Source organism: Rhipicephalus microplus, chromosome 1, assembly GCF_043290135.1.
Source record: "Rhipicephalus microplus isolate Deutch F79 chromosome 1, USDA_Rmic, whole genome shotgun sequence".
Taxonomy (NCBI): Eukaryota; Metazoa; Arthropoda; class Arachnida; order Ixodida; family Ixodidae; genus Rhipicephalus; species Rhipicephalus microplus.
The window spans coordinates 199,797,127-199,818,846 of NC_134700.1; the positions used below are offsets into that span (position 1 = coordinate 199,797,127).

Sequence of the window (21,720 nt, forward strand, 5' to 3'; positions counted from 1 at the left end):
ACGATACCGACATTTTTTTTTCGGTGTCAAAGTGTCAGGTTAAACGGTCTCCTTTCTCTCTTTTTTTTTAAGAGTGAAGCTTCTTAGGATATCGGGATGTCTATTTGGCTACAATCCGTCCAGGTGCCTGGCACAGTCGAAGAGCAGGTGCAAAACATCTGTGCGTAAAACTGTCTGCAGAGTGTACGTAGTGCGCATGTGGTTTAACTTAAATAACAGGAGACAACACTGTAAAAACACCGACATTTAAACTTCTATCAACCAAAGCATTTGAAAGAGCAAAGCGTTTACAACAACTCAATATAAGGCTGTTAACCAGAACAAAATTGAAGGCCACTATTCATTATGGTATGCACACTGCTTCACCTTATCATCACTATTCACTTAGTAAATATGCCATAATTTTTTTAGTTCTCTATATTTACAGTGATATAATAACTGTTGGGGTTTATGTCCCAAAACCAGGATACAATCATGATTAAGGGACGCCGTAGCGGAGGGCCCCGGAAATTTTGACCATCCGGTGTTCTTTTTAACATGCACCCAAATCTAAGCACACGAACCCCTAACATTTCCTTTCATTAATTGATTCGATATGTAGCGTTCAACGTTTCCACCGAAGTGCAACAGCTGGCGCCGGGATCCGATTCCGTGAACTTCGGGGACCTCCACATAATCTTAAAAATAAACAAGTGGCCACGAAACGACAACGCAGACGACGAAGTGCACGAACGCTGAGTTCGACAAGACACGGCAAAGAAAACAACAACGAAGCGAAAATGCCCTCGCTGCCCGCCAACCAGTTCTTCTTGAGAGTGATGCTACTTTCGATGGAAGGGATCGACACTTTCCAGCAGAGTATAACCGGGCGAAGACGACGATTTTATTACGCCTGTCAGGGGGGGGGGGGGGGGGGGCTCCCATCGCGACCGTTCTCTCCTTTGTCATAGCAAGTGAAAACTCGAGTCCACGATAGCGTTCGAAACACACGGAGTACGCGGTAACAAATAAACTATCGGTGTACCGCGTCTAGCGCTGTTTGCAGCCACTGTTTGTCGTTGTAATGGACACCTAATGTAGATTAATGGAGTTTTTACTGTCGCTCGCAATATCTCATTGAAGCTCGTGGGAGACACGGCCCGTTGACGCCATTCGCGGGTATCTCGAAGGCGCAACTTCGTTTAGGGGCGTTCTCTGGCAACCTTGTAAAATATAAAAGCTGGGGTTACGGTGTTTTTTTCCCCTCTCCGCGTTGTCAAATTATTGATTTGTACCTACTTAGTTACTTTATTTCGTTTTAATAGGCTCTAACACCAAGCACATGTGTTTCCACTTGGCGTTAACTGTCGTCACGAGGAACTTGGGGGAACACGCTATTGCTTTTTTTTTTAAGTTCGAGGTTCACGTTACCAGGTACTGTACTCGCATTCAAGAGCTGCTTTATGCCATTCGAGGTCGATCGATCAACTTTCCCCGAGTGAAGTAACTTCGCCGCCCAAAGACTAAGCACGAAGTAAAGCACTCTTTACAAGATGGACCCTGCCTCATGTAAACAAATGCTAGGATATCGCTTAAAAGGACACTCTCTCAACTGCCATCCTCTGCATTTCTTCGGTGCGAGAAACTAGATTCGGAAAATTGGAAAATTTTCTGTGCATGATCGTGGAAATAACAACCACATAAGCGATGTCTACGACAAGTTTAAATCGTTACACTAAGTGCTAGCTCCTCTGGAGAGGAGAATACTGTTTTTTTTTTGTGTGTGTGTGCGTGAATGTACAAAACAACGGGGGGAATAAAAGATAAATGAGCTTTTAAAATTGTTGCGCAAAATAAATTGTTCAGGAAATCAGAAAAGAATTCTAATTACTCAAACCACCTTCCATCTCTTATGCAAAGGTAACTTCACCGCATACATTTTGTGGTCAACGTAAAGCACGCTTTACAGGAAGCAGTGTCGCGCATGTGAAGTAGTGAAGGATTTATTGATTGGTATGCGGGGTTTAACGTCCCAAAAACCACCATATGATTATGAGAGACGCCGTAGTAGAGGGTTCCAGAAATTTAGATTATCTGGGGTTCTTTAAAATGCACCAAAATTTGAGCACACGGGCCTGCATCTTTTTCGCCAGCCGCCGCAGCCAGCATTCAATCCCGCGACCTTCGGAGTATTGAAAATGTCGCTGTAACGATTAAAGCAATGCACCAGTAAGAAAGCACAAAAAATGTAGCTAGAGAAAAAAGAGGCAGTAAGTAAAGCGTAGATGAAGAAAGGAATATTCTGCTCGTGATAACGATATTCTCTCTAAAGCCACAAACAGCGACATGAATTAGAAATCTAAGGGCTTGTTTTTCTTTGCTAGACACAATATTAATGTGAACTAGCAGTCAGTTATACCAAGGAAAGTATAGAGGATGTTACTGGTAATTCGAACAAAGAGAAGTGGACGAAAAGATAACTTGCCGCTGGCAGGGAGCGAACCTGCGACCTTCGAATAACGCGTCCGATGCTCTACCAAATGAGCTACAGCGGAAGTTGTTAGATTGCACTCGTTTGTCATACTTCTTTCTTCGTCCTTGTTTGCTCGCGCAAGTAGCTAATAGATGGGAGTGTTAGTCAACGCCGCTAGTAGTCATGATGACAAGTGGGGGAACACTTTTGTTATGCCTGTTGGCGTCCTGTAGCGCGGGATCTCACCACGAGATGGCAGCTGACCAAAAATCCCTCGCATACCACTTGAAGGCATCATGTCTGGAACAAAGAGAGCCTCGCTATGAATGAAGGAATGAAGTGGAAATTAGTGAAGGGATCGCTTTTATTTTGTCAGACGTGACAGTGCGCCTTTAACCGTGAGCCGGAGAGGCGTTGTTAAAGAAATGACTGAGGTGGAACCGACCAGTTGTCAAGCGGGGCGAGAGCGTGCAGCAATAATCTTCATTCTCTTCTTACGGTGGCGCTCCTGCCTGTGCTATATGTTCACGCTACCAATGTAATATTAATGAGAAGTAGAACGGCAGACAATCCCGACAAGGAGTATATAGAGAATGTTGTTAGTAGCAATCTTAATGTAAATACAAAGAAAGAAAAGTGGACGAAAAAAAATAACTTGAGGCTGGCAGGAACCGAAAGGACACGTCACCCAATAGACTCACCGTGACAGCGTTCTTCATTCTTGACCGCTGAGCATGCCACTACGGCCGTCACCGGCATACGGGTAGAGACCCGCCGCCTTCTCCAGCTCGGCCCTCTCGAACAGCTGCGAGGAGAGGGGGCAGGCTCGGCCGTCAGTGTAGTAACGACTGATACACTTCGCGTGTTCGTATGCAGGCTGAAATCCGTACAACAAGTAATTAATGTTCTATGTCCAGTGCTTGCAAGCCTTCGGTGGACACCGTGACTCGACGATCTACAGTGGAACGTGACACACCTGAAGGTTCTTGATGTACAGCCAGACCATGCGCACTACACCAAGTTAATACGAAAACAAGACGGATTGTCGGGCAACGAAGAGAGAATGACCGGTGTATCGAAACAAGGTGAGATGGTGCAACCGTATGCGCAAGTCATCTTAGAAAGCCCGCAATACGAATAACGGTGCGTTGAACTGAGGGATTCGTTAATTAGCCTCGATAGACGACCACTAACGAGTGCTTGGACCGTGGGAGCACACTTGCGATTGAAGACGCGCATTGAGTACTCTTTTCCATTATTTAACGGGTAAAAGGTTTACGGTCTGTCTGTAATTGACATTATTGCTTCTTTTCATAGTATTGAGTCGTTAATGAACACATCTCATAGTCATTTAATATATAATTGTGTGAAAATTATGTGAACAGACCTCTGTGTGATCACCCTGTATGTATCAGATTTTTTAACTTAGACTCTGTTTATTCTTTATACACCATAGATTGTATACTTACAGTTCCGATTTATTTATTCTTTGTCGTTTTTCTGTTTCTTTAGAATAACTATGATTACGGTTGGGTTACCGGCTCTAACATAGCCCGGCTTCCCTAGTTTTTTCTATATAAATAAAAACAATATGAAGTAATACTGTAAAATGAGTTAAGAGAAATAAATGGCGCTTTTACGTTGCGTATAGCTGATTAGCCGTGGTTCGTCGAAATAACGATAGTTGTTCCTGAAAACGATGGTGCATGTCTTTGAGAGAGGCAGACAATGAGATGGTGCGACGACCGAAAAAGGGAAGACGTAATGCTCATTCGGTTTTCGGGCAGAATATTCGGTTTTCGGGCAGGTTTTCGGGCTAACTGGATATATCTGGGTAAAATCTTGGATCTTGCGATGTACTACGTACAACTGTACTACGTACAACGTACTACGTACCATTGTACGCAGCATATAGCGAGACCTTCCAAGCCCTGACATCACGGTCATCCTATACAATTGTACGTAGTACAATTGTACAGGATGACGGTAATGGCTGGCCTAACGAGGGGAAGATACAGAAGATAGAAAAAATGCTATCTCATATGGCTGGAAGAGCACGCATTTCGCCTATTTTCCACTGGTGTAAGAGAGGGGGGGGGGGGGCAGAAAGTGCAATGAGAAAGAACGCAATCGAGAGTAACACAGCCTTGGAGGCAGTAGCAATCTCGAGAAGGTTACAAGCGAAAGAGACACTAGCATTCACGTCGTACACGGGTTGCTTGACATATCTTTTCGACAGCCTTTTGTCTTCTTTTGTCATCAGTAGTGTCCCTTAGAAAGAACAACGCAGTGTAAGTTTTATCTAAGGACAATGGAAGATGCAAGCAGCGCAATACAGTGATGAATCTTTTCTTTTGGCATAGCTTCCGGCGTCAGGATGCAGAATGCCCGCTCTATATTTAGAAATGGCAATGGCGAAACTCGCCTCGGACCTGACCTTACGCGATATTGGATGTTGATCGAGCTAAACCTTTGTAAGCAATGAGTTCATTTATTGGTTACACTTGAACGAAATGTTGATAATATTTTTGTTAGAATGTGTGAAGCTCGGGGTGCATAGCTCTTCTCCCTGCGCAGCATGTTCATCGCAATGCCGACTGACAATGTGGGCTTAGCTCTGTACATTAAAGGGACACAGAAGAAAAAGAATGAATTGGTTTAGATAGATAAATTGCACTCCGAGAACTCTAATGCCATATGTTTCACCATCATAAATTCATCATTAGCGGATAAAATCAAGGTTAAAGTTTGATCTTTAAATTTCGCGTCGAAATCTTCATGCATGACGTAGGAAATTTCAAAATGAATTGTTTTATATTTCCGCAACATTTACTCAATGAAATATTCCGAAACTTCGTATGCTAGCTCCCTGGCACCCACAGATGACAATGTACTTTATTTTTATCGGTCGGAAGCTACGTATACGGCTTCAAACTTGTGATGTCACGGTGTTTGGTGCGAGAACTTCAAGTCGCGTTTCCACACGCATTTTCTTTTTACATATTTTCCCGCTTACCAAGCGTCGATTCGCGGTAAGAGGAGTGTTTTCAGGATTGTGAGTTTGTGCTTCACTAATATGCGAAAAATCATTTTGCTCTTTAGTGCCATTTTAAACCCTTTTTTTTTTGCAGCCCTTCATCTAAGTACTTGTTACATGTGTATTGTCACGGTGCCACGGAAGTACACTGAAGAGTTCAGATGATTAAGCAGTTAGGGTGATCGAAAGCCTGGTGGCTTATCTTATGCAATCTTTCTGAATAAAATTATACAAATATTTTGCCTGCTAATTCATTAATGTTTCAATATCCACTTGTTTTCGTTTCCTTATAAACTCTCAAGGGTGCACGCCTACTCACTGGTGCATGACACTTCGTCCCATTTGTTGATTGATTGATTGATTTGTGGGGTTTAACGTCCCAAAACCACTATATGATTATGAGAGACGCCGTAGTGGAGGGCTCCGGAAATTTAGACCACCTGGGGTTCTTTAACGTGCGCCCAAATCTGAGCACACGGGCCTACAACATTTCCGCTTCGTCCCATTTGTGAGCAAGGTATTAAAGCCTCAACAGCAACATAGATACAACAATCACGACCACAGCAAGTACTACTACTACTACTACTACTACTACTACTACTACTACTACTACTGCTACTGCTACTGCTACTACTACTACTACTACTACTACTACTACTACTACTACTACTACTACTACTATACTACATACTACCACTACTGCTATTATTAATACCACCATACTACTACTACTACTACTGCCATTATTATTATCAGTGTTACTACATCTACTACTACTACCATTACCACTACTACTTCTGCTACCACTACTGCCGCTGTTTCACATACCATTACTGCAATTACGACTGATATGCTTTTCTCGTGTTCCCTAATGTTCCCCAGACCACGAAACGCGACCGCTACAGGCTTTGAGGTGCGGACACAGAAGAGTTCAATAACGATCGTCTGCGAAGCAGCGTCGTGCCGCGAACGCGTCGTGTATGCGTATACGTACGGTCCTTATGAGCTCCCGCAGGCGTTCCCCGCGTAGTTCGTCTCCGGACCTGGTCGGTAAGTAGCGCCCTTCGGCCACCACGAACACCAGCGCCCAAAGGGCCACCAGGCTCAGCAGCCGGTACACCACTGCACACAGGAAAGAGGTGCGCGCTGGTGGTGCGCCCCGGCGCCGCGTGGGGGCACACATGTTTCGTTAGGCTCGATCGTGTCACTGCAGCCAAGTTTGTGCAACATGGTTCTCGTTTTGATGCGGCGCAGCTCAGTTTGAGCGTGAAAAAAAGAGAGTGGCAAACGAGGAAATGGCAGGCAACAGGATGAGCGCTAACTGCGCTCATCCGGTTTTCTGTCATTTTCTTCTTTCGTATTGTCTTTGTGCTCGAGACTCAAATAGAGCTGCGCTATATCGAAACTACACTGTGGGTGAGCGACTCGGCTAAAAAAGAAATGTTACACTTGAAGTTGTCCAGAGCATGAAATTAATTCATTCATTCATTCATCAATTAATTAATTAATTAATTAATTAATTAATTAATTAATTGTACGTATGTGCATGCATTCTTGCATGACGCATTTGCTTTCCCGTAATTATTTAACTTCTGCGCGAGCTGCATTATCACAAAAGGCTACATTTTTATCACGATTCTCACTGTATTACGATACAGTGGAAATGGAGCCCCTTTCGCAGGCTTTCTTCTCACTTGTTCCGTCTAAAGAACCGTCTCTTTGCTTTTAATGTTTTCTTTTTCTTGGTGAAAACAAACAATAAACACTGCACTAATTTGTGGTGAATTCTTCAAGCAGGTCGAACAAACGCTTATTGCTCAACGAGAATATGGCTGCCACTTTTTGTACCCGTCGCGAAAATAAAAAAAAATTGTAAGCTAGAACTGCTTTTAGGCCACGGTCTGGCAAGGCTCGTCTGCAGATTACTGGCCATCTGTTTATTTATTGAATTACTTTTTTTGCGTACGAAGCAACTTACGGGTATTCACTTCATGTGAAGAGCGGCCTATCCTGCTGCCAGCCGCAGACGTCTCTTAACGCACTGACTAACGTGGCGACCTCCATCAACAGCTAACGACTACCACTGTCTGGCGATGTTTCGCAGTTTTACACGAAGAGTAGTAATACCTACGAAGAAACCACAAAGACGACGGGATCTTTCCGCTGCCTGTCAATGCATACGCGGGCCAAGGCAAATTAGATTGACCCCACGACGGTTTCGACACGATCCGAAGCTTACGACCGCAACGCTGTTGCCCTGATTGGAATTAAATCGAGTTAAGGCTTAATCCTGCCCCTTGCGCAGCGACGCTAATAGATTAATGAGCGAGAGCCACGGCACGGCGCACCCAATTACGTCTTTGTTCTCTCGATTCGGAGGAATCGGCCGCCGCTGGAAACGAGCCTTCGTCTGACAACGTGGCGCTCGTAACAAAACTGGGCAACGGCGTCGAGTTACGTTGAAAATGTTCGCGTCAGTGCTGTGGCGTATGCGTCAATGCAGAGGCAAGGAAGCGTTCTTAGTTCGTACAGTAGCACGCCGAATCGCAATGCGCGAACTGCCGTGATTATATGATATGCGCTTCGTGCAATACTTCGAATGGGGCAAAAGACATTCATGGCGATTTCTGGAATATTATGATGATGATGAGCCTTTAGCTTCGCTGGCACTCGCCCACAAAAGGCGATCGGCCAGGAACCAAGCGGCAGAATCATCAAGTGAGTTAGTTATGAGTCAGGCATTCAGGTAGTCTCGTAGCCGTAAATAATAATACAATTGACTAACAAGGTAATCTTTTTGTTGTCATTATGTATGCACACATGGCAGAATAAACCTCCCTGTGGCTATAACCTAATGTAATCCCTCCGAAGGATAAGATTACTGCCGCGTTTATTTTTAAATCTAGCTTCTCAATTGGTTCGACTACGTATCTTTTCCTTTGATAAGAATATCGTTGACAGGATAAAAAGAAATGATCTATTGATTCTGATTCCTTGAAAAAGCGACATAACGGAGATGCTGTGAGTCTTGCTTTATGTAGGTATTAATTCAGGTGCGGAATTCTGCATCGTAATCTGGTGATTGTAATTTCTAACTGCCGAGATACACACCACTGTTTGTTCCAGCAAAATCTTAGATGTATACGAAGTCTCTGACTTTATCCAATGATAACTTTTCTATTTCCTTGTGCAAACAAGCATTTCTATATCTGAGTGCTGTTACATAGGCGAAATCACGTAAAATAGGTAATAGAAGATTTTAGGCAGAATGTGTGCTCTCGATTCTCTTCTTTGTCAAGCCGCTTTGGTATCAGTGGAATGAGCTCAAGCGAGCTTCGTGTGTGACATTATCGCATGGCACTCGATGCAGAGCATAAATGGGAACGATACGCCATGGCACTTCAAGAAACTTAATTGACGTGTTGTGCGTCGTGTACATAAAAAAAGGAAAGACGCAGTTTCACCGCAGGCCAAATAATCGAACGCATTAACAACATGTTGTATTGTTATACGAAGGAAGGCAAGCAGCTCAACCTGGCGAAACGAAACACAGTCGTTGCAGCGAGCGTGTCGCGACCTTCGTGCTGTCTATCACTTCGACGTGAACTGAGAGGAAAGAAGAAAGAAGTCCACATGTAAACGCATGAGCCGGGAAATGATACCTGTCAGGATATAGTGGGCAACACTTCATCCAGGACCCCTCATCTCATGAGCCTTCCGCGCGATGGCCGGCACGGTTCCTTTCCGCTCGAGCCGCGATTTTCGGCTGCCCTCACAAGATTTCACTCGCACGTAGAACACATGACGCGTGGGTCAACTTTAACGATTTGTACTTTATTCGGAGCCTCAAGGCAACGGCCACGGCAAAAAAAAAAAAATAATGCACCTTGAGTGTAATACCGAAACCAGGCCGCTCATTGTCACTGTTTCTAGACAGTGTACCTTCCGTGAAAGACGACGGGTTGCAACTGCCAAATATACTACAAAACGACGCACACCTTTTCAACTGACGCAATAGTTGTTTACGTATTTCCCGTGAAGATAGTTCGTTCATCGTCGCTCGTACCATTCAGCCATTGTTTGATTCTTCTCAACGTTGATGGCGGGCTACTGCGCCATCCACTTTTCTGTGCATTGTTTAAGATGAGCCTGCTGCATCGCTTTAAGTGTGCACTCGCCTTCGCGCTTCTCGTAAGTTCTGGTGCACCATGTTGAAACGCAACGGTTTTTTCCCTCATGTCTCAAGATTTCCAGGTATAACCTACCTGGAGATTTTGCGCGCGTATATGGTTTAGGACCCCGGTATTTTAACGGGAAACAACAGACTCAACTGTTGCGTACCAGTAGCTGAGAAACGTGCTAGTTACCAATCGTCGGGTCGGCTTCAGGATAGAGCTGGGACGGAAGCTGAAGCGGGCTCTCAAATGGTTGAAAATATCTAAAATTTAAAATTAATTTTTTGTCAATTTTCAATTTTCTTCTTTTTCTTTTTTATACAGTTTGATCCAGCACGTGCTTGGTGATACCACTTGGGCACGATTCTCTTACGTTTCGACGGGGTTTAGCGGCTCTACATTATCAGATATTTTTTGCTCTACACTCTTAGTCCTTCGAGCGTTGTTTAACTGTTGTTCTGAATGCATGGCAATGAAAGGCCCTGTATTTCTCCCTCGTGGTTCTCCCAAGGGAACTAACTGCCTGCATGATAGCAACAGATGTGCTCCTCGAGAACCCTTTTGGGCCTCGTCTTTTAAGTCGGGGGTAAAGTCTCTCGGGAAGTCGGGTCTTCCTCCACCGAAGAGCGAAGTCTGCAGCCCTTGTTGTGGCCCTGATGGTGGTGTCAACGCCTCTATAACGAAAACGCGAGAAGCCGTTCCGGCCTGAGTTAGCTTTGGAAGCGCGCCCACGGCCGGTGAAAAAGAAGAACGAAAGGAAAAAGAGTAGGATGCAAGCAGTCGCTGACCACCAGGGTCCTCTTATAGAGTTCGTCGGGGCGCTGGTTTACGACTGGCAACTCTGGGCCGACACTGATTTACAGCCCATCTCGCCTCAGGCTCGCCGTGGGGAGGGGGGTCAATCTTCGCGGGATCTTTGCACGAACTCCGTGGGGTCCCGCGGCTGGTGTTATTTACGTGGCCTTTTATTCGCGGGTTGGAGAGAAGGCGGTGAGAGCGAGGCATGACGTCACCTGCTGCCTGTACGTGTTGCCGCAGAAAAGAGGAAAATGTGCGGGGACGGCGGGTTTGGAGCGAGCTTTACGAGCGTCCGCGGCTGGGTGGACGGCAATTTTTTTTTTCGGCTGGGCAAATAATTACCTCGAGTGTTGCATTCTCGCTCGCGCGCTTGATAAATGTGTATTTCCTGTGGTTCGGCTAAAGAAAGCACGTCCTTAGTTTGTTTTTTTTCGAGGTCGTAGCAACGTCCAGCAAAATGCCCGAGAGGGTAGAGAACGGCGGACCTCGAGTGACCGCGGGACTCACTTGGATCATTAACGGTGCCGTCGCTTCACGGAAGTAAGTATACCTGCGGCACAAAGGATACGAGAACGCCGCTGTCGTATCTGAAGCACTGGCTTTGCCAAACCATGGCGACTGAGCGTGAAGACGGAATGCTTGGTTGCGTGTGAACAAACTCGTTTTACTTTCTGCGAGGCTATCCTGAAAAATGCGTATCCATCGATGTGCTGACGTCTAGTCAAAGTTATAGTGATAACAGCAGCTGTACTGCACGAGTCCAAACCAGCTTGTTCGATTTCTTGGTTTGCAGAACAACATTATTGGCAGCAAAGCGAAGAAATGCCCCAGCTTAGGTGTCAGCTTAGGCGACGTATTTTTGTTATTCTGAAACGTAATAGTTGTTATAACGTAATAGTTATTACTTTCGTTGATTGATTGATATGCGGGGTTTAACGTCCCAAAACCACTGATGATTATGAGAGACGCCGTAGTGGAGGGCTCCGGAAATTTCGACCACCTGGGGTTCTTTAACGTGCACCCAAATCTGAGTACACGGGCCTACAACATTTCCGCCTCCATCGGAAATGCAGACGCCGCAGCCGGGATTTGAACCCGCGACCTGCGGGTCAGCAGCCGAGTACCTTAGCCACTAGACCACCGCGGCGGGCTGTTACTTTCGTTGAAGAGCTCCAACAGCACACAGCCGTAAGCGATGTTTGGTGGTCTGATTTAAACATGTTTTATGAAAATCTACTAAGATAAGGATCGGGTGTCAGAAGTCTCAAGTTTAAAGCAAACACGAACGTTTTCGCACGAACTTTTACGACAAAGACTTTTGCGCCCAATAGCGACGGACACTGCTTGCATACACGTTTTGAGCACTGCATAGCGTCGGATTCACTCTGAGTTGCAAACAGCGCTTTGCCAGTACGTTATACCATCCGAAGCCGCGATATTGTCAAGGAGTGCTCAAATAACAGCGTGCTTTATTGTGATAAGTAGAAAAGACCAAGTGCTGGCGGGTTGCGTCCCCCTTCGTGACTAGGCGTCTAATTACGATCCTTGTTTGTTTAGGTTAAGTCCACCGCACTGTAGCTTCTAAACGCGAACAACATCAATGAAATAGTGCTTGCATGGAATCACTAGTGGGGGTAACACGGGTGCGATTGAAGCTCAAATACAGTTTTTTTTTTGTGTGTAGTGATATTACATTAGGCTGGCTGTAGAATCAACTCGCTGTTTAATCTCATGTAATTGTGCAATCTGACTAAATAAATCTGCGCACAATGATCTGAAAGAATCACTGTAGCTCAGCGTGCGCTGGGTATGAGGAAAAGAGAAAAATTATATAAAGGGCAACGAGGTTACCCTTACTTATTACAAATAATTTACGACATATAATTTTGCTCCTCTATTGGAGTAGATTTTTGACAGAGTACCTACAGTTTCGATCTCAAGCTAACCTGAACCTGCTAGAACTCGAGCGTGCTACACACGTTTCCAGTGTCTATAGAACACGAACCGTAGGTGTGACGGATCTCCGCATGGCAAAGTGCTAGTACATTCCTTCGCTTTAGCACGTCCATTAACAAAAAAAAAAAGCGGCGCACAAAAAAAAATGGATGGCAAACATTACGAAAGTTACTGCTCATTTTCATGCGAGAACCCCAGGGCTGGTGTAAGAAGGCTTGAGAGATTACCGTTGCTGCCACCGCAGTGACTAAATTCTAGACAGTGGGGTTCCACGTGTGAGTAGTCAACAGCGATTCAAAACGTCCACCGTCGGATACACTTTAATATCAACACGAGGTCGGAACGATTCCTCACACCGTTTACTGCCGTTATCAACGATCTATTCTGGTTTTAATGAATATGCTCACGAAACACTTACACCTTATGCTTTTGAAACTCCGTCTAAGTGCCTTTGATTACAATTGAACCCAGCAAGGAGTGGACATCGAAATAATATAAATTCGAGTAACGCCATCTGTCATCACAATCTCTCAACACTTCGTTATCAACGCGATCTCTTCGCCGCTACAACCGCCAAGTCACGTTACTTCCTTTGTAGCTGCTCCTATAGATCCGCGGAGCGCGCGTGGTTAATGAGCCCGAAACCATTCCGCGCGCCGCTTTCATGACAGCACACATTCAGCCGTTTCCAAGACTCCAGAACGCAGAACCAAGCGCGCGCAATTGTGAATCGGGAATGCGCACATAGTTGCCGCGACGACATATAGTCCGTGCATCGTCTCACTGACGCAATCTATCCCCCCCCCCCTTTTTTTTTTTACTTTCCCTGTTTTACTACCATCGCTAGGCTTTTTTCTGGGTGCCTGTGGACGCTGTAAAAACGCGGAGCATCATTGAAACGCTCTCGATCCTCAGCGACGTTTCCGTGACGCAATTTCTTCCAAGGTTGCTCTTTTTTCCCCCTTCTTATTCAATCTTTCCTGGGTAATAACAGCGGGTCTTCCGTTTCTGGACAGAAAGCGGGCGGCGCCGGCCGGACCCGAAAAACGGCGCCTGGACGGCGGCCAAGCCGCTTCCACCGAGCGGGTTGCCGCGATGAGCGCACGCGTGTGCGCAACAGCACTCGTATAACAGTTGCGCTCACTGCGGGTAGAGGACGCCACTCGTAGACCACCGCCCCAACGAATGGCCTTCAACATTTGTTGTCATTTCATCGATGCTTCAGCTCGGCACTATATGTGGCACTCTGCGCATTAGTTCCGTGTCATTTACTGTTGTGTTTCACATCACTCCACTCTCTGGTGGCGTAGCCAATCGAGCTTTTGCTCTTCTCAAGTGCTCCGTTTGTACACTACTTGTCGTCTTTGTATAGGACACAGTAAACGTCCGCTTCAGTGAGCTAAAGTGCTGCTTTGTCGCCGAAGGAAAAAAAAAAAGCAGAACTCACTTGCAAGGGGTCTTCGAAGAACCGATAAAGACGAGAACAAAAGACAAATGCACGAAAAAAATTTGTGAGGCCTAATCCTTTTTTTTTTTCTCTCAATATCGTGAGAACGACATAGTTCTATAGCAGCTGGTCCAACGTGAGAGCAGCCCCTTGAAAGTGGTGTCTGAGAATGAAAACCACTAACCGAATCTCCTCACAAAAGAGGGTTTAGTTCTCGTAGTCATGAACATAATGTGAAAAGTAGATCTAACGCAGCTGCGCAGAGTGTAATTCGATCCTGCCTATACGTAAATTCAATTCGCGTGTCGTCTAAAATGGATCCCACTTTACTGCAATGAATGGGATCAGATTGGAGACCGAGTGGAGAAAGAGTCAAACAACCGGTAACGAGAGTGTTTGCCTCTGCGCAACCGACACAGACGATTGAGATAAACGAAGCCTGCGTCGATACGCTTTCGCTTCAAACGTGACCGGAGATCACGATTGTTCAAAGTATAGATTCGCAGCGTTAACGAGTAAGACTTTAGGCACGTGTACAAGGAAGATTCTTTTTTTATCCTTCAATACGAAGGGTGGCTGGTGTTTCTTTCCTAAAAAATTGTGATCAGTACAAGTGAGGCGGCGGAAAAACCAACAACCATGAGAAGAGACCTTTCCGTCATAAACTCTGTGTGCCCGTTTATGGATGAGACACGAAATCATCATAGAAACAGAGCACGTAGATAAGAAACAAATAGCGTAAACACTATCTCTCCCTTCTAGTGTTTTGATTCGGTTCACTGACTCACGCACTTTGGAATCGCAAACACGCGGGAACTCGCCGGATGGGCCTGGTACTGTGTTGTTATTGATGGCAGTGGGAAACAAAACAAACTTCAGAGACCGGCCATGGCAACAGCCTCCAGCTTGGGCAAAATATATACGCCTACATGTTACGAAAGTTACAGTCGATCTATGCGTATAATAAGCATCAATCTTTCACAGTTCCACGAGTTCTCCTCGGCGATAGTGTACATTCAGCCTGTTTCTCTGAGCTGTAACGGCTGTCACACTGTATGACGCATAGTAACACACTCTTGCGGTCGTAAAACGGTTCCTACGGAAGCCGGAGGCTACTTTCATACGGATCATTCATCTGCTGCCGCCCTTAACAGGAAGACATGGTGCATGTACTGTGCTGATCATGACCGTTGTTTGTGCACAACGTCGTTAAAAATGTAGACCGTGCGTTTGGGCGTCCTTCTTTGATCAGGTTTCTATCTATCTATCTATCTATCTATCTATCTATCTATCTATCTATCTATCTATCTATCTATCTATCTATATATATATATATCTATAATTATAATTAATTATATCGACACACGCACATGTGTGTATGTGCGTGTGCGTGTATGTGTTTTTTATATATATAAAATTTTTTTATTCCGCAGGATGAAAATAAACTTATTTTTTTTCCTCCTTCATTCCCGAAAAAATTCCTGGCAATAGTCATGATATCTTCGTTCTTATTTTTACAAAAAAGATATTGTATTATAAATGTTTTATTACTTTTTTGCTTACATCATTAATATATCTTATCCGTGCTTGAATTGATTTATACGCAACGTCCTTTTCTATATGTATACAAAGACCAAGTATTTTTTTTTGCATTGACATGATCAATTTGTTGTTGTTGTTTTTTTGCTTATATGATAAGAATGATGAAACTTGGAGGACGTCTTACAAGGCTCATTTTTATACGCCAACTTCTTTCAAGAAAATCAACATAACATAGATTAATTGCTAAATCTTGACGACAAAAAGAAGCCAACCGGAAATCCTCTGTAGAATGAAATTTCGGAAAATGTTCCTCACTCTCTACTTCTTTTCTTTGTGTATTTTTCCCTCACGCTTGATGTCACATAAATGCGACATCGTTTCGAAACTGACAACTCGGTCATTTTTCTTGCTCATTTCCCAATGTAACGTACATAGAACTTGTCATTTTTCTTAATTTTGTAATACATGTCCTTGGATAGAAGCAGTTTTCTAGAGATTTCTAAAGACGCGCAGTGGTGCTATAGTGTAAAGAGACCACGTTGTTGAGAAACAAAATGTTTTCTCGTCTGAAACGAGAAGCGCGATGTTGGCAACACATATACTATAAGTATATTTCATAATATGCAAGCGGACGTGACAACTCTGTTCTCGAGCACAAGTTATAGCTAAAGGACTGTCGGATTAAAAAAAACGAGAAGTGCATTTCGCCACGTGTGATACAGAATGTAGAAACCTTCGAGAGGCTGCGCCATTTTGTTTTCGATTTAAAACGTTCAACGACCACCAATATTACATTGAAAGAAATCAGGATAATTATTTTGTTTTGCTTAATCTGCATCTGCCGGAGCATTCAATTTGAGGTAAGTTTTGCGTCACACGTCTGTCAAAAGCCGTTAAGCAGAATTTTACGTTACGGTAAGACACCGCTGAAACGAACGTCTCTTTTCACACGCACAATAGCATTGTATCGCGCATATATGCTGCGCTGTCTACCCGCTGGGCTAGAGTTACTGGACTACACGTAGGCACTGTTTTTTTTTTTTCGCCATACTTTTCTATTGTGCAGGACCGAAGCTGACTTCTCAGTCTGGAACAACAGCTCCAAGTCTGTTATATTATTTCTTAATGTAACAGTATTGTACCTCAAAAGCTATTTTTCGCCTTATGGCGAAAGTCTTATTATATAAAGTGGTGCCGGTGCCGTAAATATTTGCTCTGGTGGAACCGTATTAATGCTGGTAATGACCGAAAATAAAACGCGAAAGCACTCGGAATCTTTGTGCTGATGGCTTTGCCCCAGCAAGGGTATGTTTGCGGAGGTACAGCCTTTACAAAAAGAGTCAAATGAACTGAAGTCAAATTGTTAGCAGCGAAAAGTAAATTACGATAAAACCTATACATGGAGACTTGGAGACTGTTTTAAGTGCACCGCTTCAACACTGACGTTTCTGAAAATACATACCAACCCGAATCGACTTTGGCACTATCATAACTAGAATGCCTTGGCGTAAAGGACAATATCATGCAAGGCGCTACCAGACTACCTGCAATGGTGTAGTCACGGTCACTTCGCCGGTCGATCAGTGTCAGTATTTAATTTTCTTTTTCAGAAACCGATGGTACTCGCCCTTCTACGCTCAATATTATTGTGGTTAAATCTGGCTCAATGCGATTCCAGCTTGTAGACGAGTTGAGAGGAAGACAGCAATCAATCTGAGAAAATACTCCGGTATTACTCTCGTCTATTCGACTTCTAAAGGAAGCAATCAGAAGCAATCAGAAAGCAATGTAAAGTGCGGTGATTAACTGCCGACAAAACACGCACTACTAGGGTGCGAAAAAAAAAAAGAGCAACTGTACTGTGACAGTCACGGCCTACACTGCGACCGCATACAGCCGTGCTAAAAATACGAGCGTTGATCACGCTGTGATCGGAACTTAAGCTTCACGAGTTTAGATCGACATCGCGAAAGACCAAGTATACTCGTTAGATGCCTCATAAAGTGGATGATTAGACCATGCGTGGTGACCGTCTCGACGCGTTAGGTACGAGGGATGCAAGAAATCAGCAGGCAATGACGTCGCATATCTTAAGAAAATAGTGACGTCATCGCGACATCGCATATTCTAGCGTGACGTAATGTGACGTAATGCCACAAGATGTCATCTTAACGTCCTCCATTGCGCGGTGAACAAAATTAGAGAGCGCGTGACCCCAAGAGGAATTAAACCAACCAGCCCAAACAGCCGTTCTTCCTCAAGAGGGAAAAATAAAAATCGAGCTTGGCAGTGGTGCATGAAGCCACGACTTGCGTTCCTCGCTTCCTGATACATCGACTGCATTTCCCTCCGTTATTAACTGGTGACAGAGAAAAAAAGGGCTTTCGACTTCGATCCGTCCGAAATGAATGTTTGATAAATTCCATGGTTTTTTTTTTCCTCCAAGGGCTTTTGGTTTGATTACTTTGAGTGCAGGAATACACAGAGCCCCCCCCCCCCCCAAAAAAAAAAAAAGTGAGGATGACGGCCCTTTTTAATTCTCCCACCAGCACTGTGCGGTAAGTCTGGGCCATGACAACCTAATGTTGTCGATTTGTAGTGTGTGGCACCATTTTTTTAAGAACGCTGAACTACTTGATAACATTTTTACACTTACAAAGTCGTCGTGATGAAAACATTTGGAGTAATTTGCTACGCAAAACGAAAAACCAAGGTGAAAATGTTGATTGGGCTCGGAACGCGAAAAGCGTATAGCTTGCTAATAGTCCAGATTTGTTAGCAAGTGAGATTAAAAATGCAGTGTCACTCTTCGAGTCATTGCTAATACACTTTGCTAAGGCATGTAGCCGGGCTAGTCGGTTAAAGTTCATGACAAGGACACACACACACACACACACACACACACACACACACACACACACACACACACACACACACACACACACGCACGCACGCACGCGTTAGAGAGCACAAGAATCATTGTGCGCACAGACGCGCGAGCGGGTTTGTCACGTGGTATTTTTTTTGTATTTTGCGGGCATTTGTAATTAGCAAAAAACACTAATACTTAACAGATATAAAGTTAAAAACTATCTATTTGGACGTTTTGCAAACCAATCTACAACTTTCTCATCGAAATATTTTATCCATCTTCGTTCCTTCAAAAGTTACTTAATTAGACAGATCTAATTAAACAATATTTGAGAACACAAGAAAGAGTCTGACTCCAGGCAACGGTGAGCAACATGCATTTGGTCGCGTCGTACTTACGTGTTCCGGCACATTTTTAAACTCCGGCTAAAGTTACGTTGGACACCCTGCATATATACGGCCTGTGTAATGGTCAGTCCAATGTCGCAGTTGCGGCTCTCCTTCTCACTCAGAAAAAAAAAAACGTGCGTTTTGTATTCCGGAGTTTATTCATCGCGAGAGTGGGGCCATTACTTGTATTGCATGCCATAACAACGACCGAACATTTGGTGACTGCGCGAATAGGAAAGTGTGAAGCAGGAACGAAGAAACAGCCTAGGATTAGGGTGTGTGTTGCGAGGGTAAAGGATGTGACGTCGCGAAAAGGAAGACAGCATGCCGAAGACCGTGAGGCCGATGAGAAGGACTATGGCAATGTCGCGCGCCCGACGACGAACAAAAGAACATGGCGAAGGTCAGGCCTAAGACCGAAGCAGGCAAATGTATACATACGCCCAGCATCTCGAAAGCCAGCGTATAAGATTAAGGGAGATGGAGAAATCGGATAGTATGGGAGGCTGCGTACTGCTGTAGCAAAAACGATTCGCGCATGGCCTTTCTCAGTTTTTACATTAACCCTACGCTCCAGACTGAGAGGCGCCGCGTTCCGCCCGGGAAGATATTTCGTCTGTCGCTACGGTAAAGGAACACACAGCATAAATTGAAACGACGCGGATAAGTCGTGGCAGACAGCCGGCCGATGTCGAGACGAACGCCGGATGAGGCTATTGACGTGTAAATGCGCTGTGGCCAGTGATAGTGATGTTTACGGGTATGTTTTTTTTTTCATCCTTTTCGGTCACTGCCTGGTTTATCCTATCGAAAGGGCGCGGGAACAAATGGCTCAGATTGAAGCCACAATTTATTCCGCACCATTGTCGGCGAAGTGGTGAAGACCGGGCTGACGGACTTGTAGTGATGAAATATATGGCCGACTGACGATACAATCATCTTTGATTCCTAAAGGAGCTTCTTTACTTCGCGATAACTTTTTTTTTTCGCACTGCCTCTCCGAAACACCAACGCGGGTTTTGAAAAAAGCTCGATGAACGTGTTGTTTTTAAATCGTTGCCTTCATAGTTTCTGACTGCAACTGGAACTGGATGAACGCACACACATACGCGTAGCCCACTGTACTTACAATAAAACTTTTAGGTTTGAATCGAAGATCACTCGGAACTGGAACTCAAAAGCTGTTGCCAAACGCTAAAGGAGTAGCCGTCTCTCTCTCTCTTTCTCTCTCTCTCTCTATCTCGTCCTGGAACGCAAGGAACCTTAGGTGTTATCAAAAGAGGGCTGCTTCAAAATATAATTCCGTATTTTTGTTTTTGTTTTTGTTTTTCTGGAGACGCAGTTTTACGTGCGAAATAAAGGTACCTTCTCTTTCTGGTGGGAGCGGAGGGACGGAAAAAGGAGAGCCGGCTTAGTGTGATTTTCGTATACTTTTTAACGATGCGTAGTCCTCAACGCTTACATGTGTGGTACACCACAGGACGACGTTAGCCGATAGCAAGATATCAACTGCCTGGCGCTTAATAGTCAGCTTCTTCGACTTGTTTCTTAAGCACTGGAACGATGCGTAGGCACGGGTGCACTAAAGTGGAAAGCTCATCTACTCCCCATCTATCTATCTATCTATCTATCTATCTATCTATCTATCTATCTATCTATCTATCTATCTATCTATCTATCTATCTATCTATCTATCTATCTATATATATATATATCTATCCGCCTACGTCTGGGTGCTATCATAATTACCTCCTTCAGTTGGGGTACACCAAAATTAGTACGAGAGGGTAAGATATTTCGTCGAATGCAACGCGCTGGTCATGACTGACGTGAATAACGTCGCATCTCACCGCGTACGTCGTCAAACGCTTTTCAACAGTGGCACATGCCCGGGTCACAATTTCGTTGCGCACATCGTCAAACTCTTTCCTCCAGACACATGTTTGGCACATAACCGTACACCAAGGTCGGGTATGTGCCGCTGGTATACGGGTAAGTGCCATAAGTGAGTGACACTTAGTATCTACCCAGGAACGACGAGAACACACACGGGCAATTTCAACGCGGGAGCGTTAAGAAAAAAAAGACTGACATCGACAACGTTGACCTGACGACTGCAAAGAATTAATATCATGGTCCCAGCGGGAATCGAATCCTAGGATTCTGCTTTGCAATAAAAAATTCAAGTACAAAGCCACCCCAGGTCTCGGAAAAACTTTTGAAATATACCCTAATGTTCGTGAAACGTCAATTTTGGTTGCAGCGCTAGCTATCCAATTTTATAAACATTGCATATGTACTCCTTTGATACAGCCGTCACGTCGGGTTACCATCAATTATAGTTAAGTGCCATCCAGTGAAGAAGTTTTAAGTAGTAGAAATAGACTGTTGTTGTTGTTTTTTTCATCCACAAGCTAAAGGCAGAGAATTAGAACACCTGCGTGACCAGTCGACGCCGCTGTGTTCGCGAGGGTGGTAGTCCTCGACACTGTTACATAAAACAACTTTGAAGACCGAAGTTGTTTTACGTAACCGTGTCCAGAACTACCGTCCTACAGAGCACAAGCACTACAAATCAGCTTACCATTTCTGGTGTTGCTAATACTGCATGTTGCTTTTGGCATCGTTACGCAACTGTTAACAACTGGTTATATAAATAATGTGTGACTGTTCAACATATTTCGGTGCGTACAAGATATGTACATATATTTAGCGTCATTTCGTAACGCTTCGGTCAAAAAAGGATTACACCATAATCACGTTTTCTCCGCACTTCGCATGGACTTCTATTTCGATGGTACGTGGGATCTGCCGAACTTTTTGTTAATTTTTTGCATGTCGTCCCGTTGACATTTTGTTTCACTCGCTCAACAATGTTTGTTTTTTTTTTTTCACGAGGAATGATGCACGCTCTTTAATAAATTGGTCTAACCCTGACATAATCTGGTCTGAGAGTTCCATGGATCTCTTTCACCGCGGTTTGTCCAAGGAACAGCAAAAAAAAAACCATTACATGAGATTAATGGATAGATGGAAGATGAGATTTAATAAG

At 44.3% G+C, this 21,720-nt stretch overlaps 1 protein-coding gene across 4 annotated transcripts in view; it reads right to left on the reverse strand.

Moving 5' to 3' along the window:
* The window catches only part of LOC119159713 (uncharacterized), a 60,057-nt gene that overhangs the window by 2,008 nt on the left and 36,329 nt on the right, over positions 1-21,720 (reverse strand). For 2 of the 4 annotated variants that reach the window (XM_075890014.1, XM_075890027.1), the window contains exons 2-3: positions 6,484-6,611; positions 3,154-3,257 (exon numbers count right to left, since the gene is read on the reverse strand). In XM_075890014.1, coding sequence (XP_075746129.1) covers positions 3,168-3,257; positions 6,484-6,611 — 218 coding nt within the window. In that variant the 3' untranslated portion in view covers positions 3,154-3,167. Of the gene's footprint in view, positions 1-3,153; positions 3,258-6,483; positions 6,636-21,720 lie in introns of all 4 variants that reach the window. The other 2 variants (XM_037412543.2, XM_075890023.1) reach the window with 1 other exon arrangement.